Genomic DNA, 5,237 nt, shown 5'->3' with positions numbered 1-5,237 from the left:
GAAAAAAAAAAAAAGATCCTCCCCAGCCTGACTTCCAGCCTTGGGGTGTAGTTACAAATGCTTGAGAGGGAAAACTTGAAGACCCCAGTTAGTGTCCACTTTGCTCTACCTGTCTGTGGCCAGGGAGGGGCGAGACCTCAAAGAGGGTGTGGTATGGGAAGATACCCAGAATGTGTTTGTTTAACCTTATTTCCCCACCTCTCTCTTTCCTGCATCCCCATCCCCCACCCCTCCCCATACAGTGTCTGAGCCCTTCCTACCTGCCCCTGCGATGTATGGCCGGAGGCTGTGGGCGGCTGCTCCGGGGACCTGAGAGCTGCTCCCTGGGCTGTGCTCAAGCAACCCAATGTGCCTCGTGCCTACGGCGCCCCCATTGCGGCTGGTGTGCCTGGGGGGGCCAGGATGGAGGCGGTCGCTGCATGGAGGGTGGACTTAGCGGCCCTCGTGATGGTGAGAGGGCTTTGGGCATGGGGGAGAGGGGCTGGCCCTTGGCTGGGGTCTGATACAGTGAACATGGGGGTACTGGGCCAGACCCAGAGGTGGGACTCAGAGGAAGCAGGAGGGAGGGCCTAGGCAGCTGGGGCAGGTGGTACAGAGGTCCAGGTAAAACGCTGTATCCCCGGTGCTAGGGCTGACGTGTGGGCGTCCGGGGGCCTCCTGGGCCTTCCTGTCCTGCCCCCCCGAGGACGAGTGTGCAAACGGGCACCACGACTGCAACGAGACGCAGAATTGCCACGACCAGCCCCATGGCTATGAGTGCAGCTGCAAGACAGGCTACACCATGGACAAGTGAGGCTGCAGGTGGCGCGGGGGCCAGACAGGCTAGGGTGGGAGAGTCTGTGGGAGCAGTAAGGAATGAGGCCGAGAGCCAAGCAGGATGGAAGAAAAGAAAACTCGAGGCATGAAGGCAGTGGGATTGATCCCGGAAGGGCAAGTGTGGTGAGACTGAGCAGGGAAGAATGAGTTTCATAGGGTACCCCAATGGCCAGGCACAGTGACTCATGCCTGTAATACCAGCACTTTGGGAGGCCAAGGCAGGTGGATCACTTAAGGCCAGGAATTTGAGACCAGCCCATAGGGAGACCCCATCTCTACAAAAAAATAAAAAAGAGAATAAGGTACCTTCAAAAAAGGAAAGCGGGTTGTGAGCTACACCTGGAGCGGGTGGTGGGCTAGATCCTGAAGAGGAGATAGCAATGGGACAGAGCAGGGATGAGCAGCCAGTTGAGAAGAGGGTGGCATAGTGGGTTGGGTGCTAGGCCATGGAGCCATGAGGAGGGTGGCCACCTGCCCTGACCCCCACTTTGCCCCTGCAGCGTGACAGGGCTGTGCCGCCCTGTGTGCGCCCAGGGCTGCGTGAACGGCTCATGCGTGGAGCCCGACCACTGCCGCTGCCACTTTGGCTTTGTGGGTCGCAACTGCTCCACAGAATGCCGCTGCAACCGCCACAGTGAATGTGCTGGTGTTGGGGCGCGCGACCACTGCCTGCTCTGCCGCAACCACACCAAGGTGGGCCTTCTGGGGCCTGAGACCCCCGACCCTGGGACCCAGGCCCTTGCTTGCCTTCATCCCACACTCAGGCAGCTCACATCTCATTCTGAGCCCTGATAAACCAGGAATAGATAAGGCAGGGCCTTGTCCCAGGGAGATGTGTGGAGACTTGGGGGATGCTGCCTGGGTTTGGACCCCAGAGGATCTGCCCTGGACTAGTGGACAGAGTGGGAGCTGGGCCAGGAGGACAGGCACGTGGAGGAGGATTTGAGATAATGGAGGGAAGGGCTTTTGAGCTCAGGACTTTGGGCTGCAGGTGTGCAAGGGAAGGCAGGGGCTAAATCCCAGGGAGGCTGGGATTGTCCAAACCAGGTAGCCGAGCCTCTGCTGCCCTCCCGTGGGCTCTCAGAACCTGCCCCTGTGCCCCCCACGCCCTCCTACCCCAGGTGACTCTCCAGTCTCTCTGACCACGCTGTCCTCGGTTCTCAGGGCAGCCACTGTGAGCAGTGCCTCCCGCTGTTTGTGGGTTCAGCTGTCGGGGGCGGGACCTGCCGGCCTTGCCACACCTTCTGTCGTGGAAATAGCCACGTCTGCATCTCCAAGAAGGAGTTCGAAATGGCCACGGGAGAGCCACAGAAGTACTCACTGGACCCAGAGGAGGTGAAAGAGAGTGGGGTCAGATGCCTGGGTCTGAGGGAGGAGGGGCTGGGGAGCTATTGGGTCTGAGGGAGGAGGGGGCTGGAGACCTGGACCCTTGGGTCTGAGGGAGGAGGGGCTGGAGGCCTGGATTCCTGGGTCTGAGCACAGAGGCGGGAGTCTTGGACTCCTGGGTCTGAGGGAAGAGGGGCTGGGGCCTGGACTCCTGGGTCTGAGGGAGGAGGGGGTGGGAGCCTGGACTCCTGGGTCTGAGGGAAGGAGTGGGCTGGTCCATGCCTTTCTGTGATCACACTGTCCTTCCTTGGCCAGATTGAAAACTGGGTGACAGAGGGTCCTAGTGAAGACGAGGCCATGTGTGTGAACTGCCAGAATAACAGCTATGGGGAGAAATGCGAGAGCTGCCTGCAGGGCTACTTCCTCCTGGACGGGAAGTGCACCAAGTAAGAGGAATGGGGGTGCCGGAGATCCTCCGGCTCTAGAGTAGCTCTAGAGCCAGACCCCCTCCTTAGTCCTCCGCCCCCAGTCAGGAGAGGATGACATCTCCAGGGAGCACCCAGGCTAAGGTCGGGGTAGGGAAGGAACTGGAATGTGATGCCACTCCCTACCTCCAAGGCTAGTGCTGAAGTGCAGGCCACAGAGCGGCCCGATCGAGAACAAGATGGGACGGCTGAGGGCAGAGGCCTTGGAACAACCTCCCCTTTCCATCTCCTTCTTTCTGGGTGTTCAGTGAGTGCTGGAGTCTGTGCAACTTGGGTTCTAATCCCAATGGCAATTTAACTGCTTTGTGGCCTTGGGCAGACAGCTTGACCTCTGTGAACCTCAGTTTCCTCTTCTGGCCTGTTGCACAGAGTTGAGCTCACATAGAGGGTGTCCATCCTGGACCACTGCAGGCCATGGGGGCTCCGTAACCCTCAACTTCTTCCCCAGATGCCAGTGTAACGGCCACGCGGACACATGTAACGAGCAGGATGGGACGGGCTGTCCGTGTCAGAACAACACAGAGACAGGCACATGCCAGGGCAGCTCCCCCAGTGACCGTCGAGACTGCTACAAGTACCAGGTGCGGCTGCAGAAGCGAGTGATAGGCCAAGGGCCTTACACCTTGTAGAGGTCAGGGCTGGGATGAGGTAGCCAGGCTCGGGCAGGACTGACAACATGGTTCTGAATCAGTGGTTTTGGGATCAAGGGCAGCTTGACAGACTGTTCCTGAGCCCCATTCAGTTATAGGCCCTGGGCGGTGATGCTGGAGACCCAGATATGAGCCTCTGGGGGACTCTCAGACTGGTGGGGAGACAGTCTCCATTACAAGTAGTCACAGCTAAAGGTGGCACATGCCAGAAAATCTATCTCATGGTAGCTGCACCGAAAAAAGAAAATGGGCTGGGCATGGTTGCTCGTGCCTGTAATCCCAGAACTTTGGGAGGCTGAGGCGGGAGGATCACTTGAGCCCAGGAGTTCAAGACCAGTCTGGGCCACATAGTGAGACCCCCATCTCTGAAAAAAATTTAAAAATTAGCCTGGCATGGTGGTGCACATCTGTGGTCCCAGCTACTTGGGAGGTGGAAGTGGGAGGATTGCTGGAGCCCAGGAGGTCGAGGCTGCAGGTTCTGTCTCCAAAAAAACAAAACAGAAGACAAGAAAATGTATTGACTCTTAGAACTGAGGGTCTGGGATCTGCCTTCAGGACTGGCTGGATCCAGGTACTCACACAATGCCATCAGGAGTCTCTCTGCATCTTGATTCTGCGTTCCTCTGCATTGGCTTCATTTTCAGGCAGATTCTTCCCAGTTGGCAGACCCCCTCTGATGAACTGAGGCTAGCAGAGATCTCATATCATTTAATACTCAGATTCGGTCCATTTTTCCTTTAGTCGGGAAGGACGTTGGTATTGAGGTTGGCATACGTATCAAGGACAGCAACTACCATGGCATCCGAAGTTTTGCCAAAACCTCAGATGCGTGGCCTTCTGGCCAAGCGCCTGCGATTTCATATGGTTACAGCATTCGTGCTATCCCTGGGAGTTGCAGCTTTGTATAAGTTTGGTGTGGCTGATAAAAGAAAGAAGGCATACGCAGATTTCTACAGAAACTATGATGCCATGAAAGATTTTGAGGAGATGAGGAAGGCTGGTATCTTTCAGAGTGTAAAGTAATCCTTGGAACATAAAGAATTTCTTCAGGTTGAATTACCGAGAAGTTTGTCACTGACTCCTGAACTATGACACGTGAATATGTGGGCTAAGAAATAGTTCCTCTTGTTAAATAAACAATTAACAACAACAACAAAAAAAATACTCAGATTCAAATTCCCAGTGCATTTCCCTTTTTCTTCTGCACAGAGGCTCCTGGAGTGCCTGTACTGGCCACCTGGGTGGCTGCTGTGTTCCAGACTTGCCTCCGTAATGTCCCAGGCTCCCTCCTCAGAGTACAGTTCCCGCCACCTCACCCACCGTCTCCTCTCTCCAGTCCCAGAGGGAGGAGAAAGTCCCTTGCTCTCAGTCTCCCTTCCCCATCTATGGAAAAATAATAGCTGCAAAGATGCAACCCCCACCCCAAATGGCAACAGTTTTACAAGCCTTACCCCTAACATTTCTATCCTGGGCCAGAATTTCTGCTTTTTTATTTTATTTTTTTAATTTTTAATTTAATTTAATGTTTCTGGACACAGAGTCTTGCTCTGTTGCCCAGACTGGAGTGCAGTGGTGTGATCTTTGCTTGCAGCAACCTCCGCTTCCTGGGTTCAAGTGATTTTCCTGCCTCAGCTTCCTGAGTAGCTGGGACTACAGGCATGTGCCACCATGCCTGGCTAATTTTCTGTTTTAGTAGAGATGGGGTTTCACCATGTTGCCCAGGCTAGTCTCAAATTTCTGAGCTCAGGCAATCCGCCCGCCTTGGCCTCCCAAAGTGCTGGGATTATAGGCGTGAGTCACCACACCCAGCCCAGAGTTTCTGCCTTCTTGATAAGGGAAAGGCCTATTGGCTTTACCAGGGAGTCTCAGAGATTAAATCAGACCTCCTCCTCTACCAGGTCTGTTGGCTGCTCAGAAATAGCAGTTTTTCTTGGTTCTTTTTTTTTTTTTTTTTTTTTTT

The 5,237-nt window shown here is 55.0% G+C and overlaps 2 protein-coding genes across 2 annotated transcripts in view; both read left to right on the top strand.

The window, feature by feature from the left end:
* LOC113222361 (multiple epidermal growth factor-like domains protein 8) overlaps positions 1-5,237 on the top strand; it is a 19,273-nt gene that overhangs the window by 8,318 nt on the left and 5,718 nt on the right. Inside the window, exons 6-11 of the mRNA XM_031934890.1 lie at positions 243-450; positions 630-789; positions 1,317-1,509; positions 1,981-2,151; positions 2,458-2,588; positions 3,076-3,208. Of these exons, the coding sequence (XP_031790750.1) occupies positions 243-450; positions 630-789; positions 1,317-1,509; positions 1,981-2,151; positions 2,458-2,588; positions 3,076-3,208 (996 nt within the window). The remainder of the gene's footprint in view (positions 1-242; positions 451-629; positions 790-1,316; positions 1,510-1,980; positions 2,152-2,457; positions 2,589-3,075; positions 3,209-5,237) is intronic.
* On the top strand, positions 4,004-4,424 carry LOC111554066 (cytochrome c oxidase subunit 6C). The gene has a single exon (XM_023229341.3). It carries the CDS (start codon positions 4,073-4,075, stop codon positions 4,298-4,300), a length of 228 nt encoding a protein of 75 aa, XP_023085109.1. The 5' UTR covers positions 4,004-4,072; the 3' UTR covers positions 4,301-4,424.

Source organism: Piliocolobus tephrosceles, chromosome 21 (assembly GCF_002776525.5).
Source record: "Piliocolobus tephrosceles isolate RC106 chromosome 21, ASM277652v3, whole genome shotgun sequence".
Lineage (NCBI taxonomy): Eukaryota > Metazoa > Chordata > Mammalia > Primates > Cercopithecidae > Piliocolobus > Piliocolobus tephrosceles.
The sequence above is the reverse complement of the archived record's forward strand: the minus strand, read 5'-3'. Positions and strand labels throughout refer to the sequence as shown.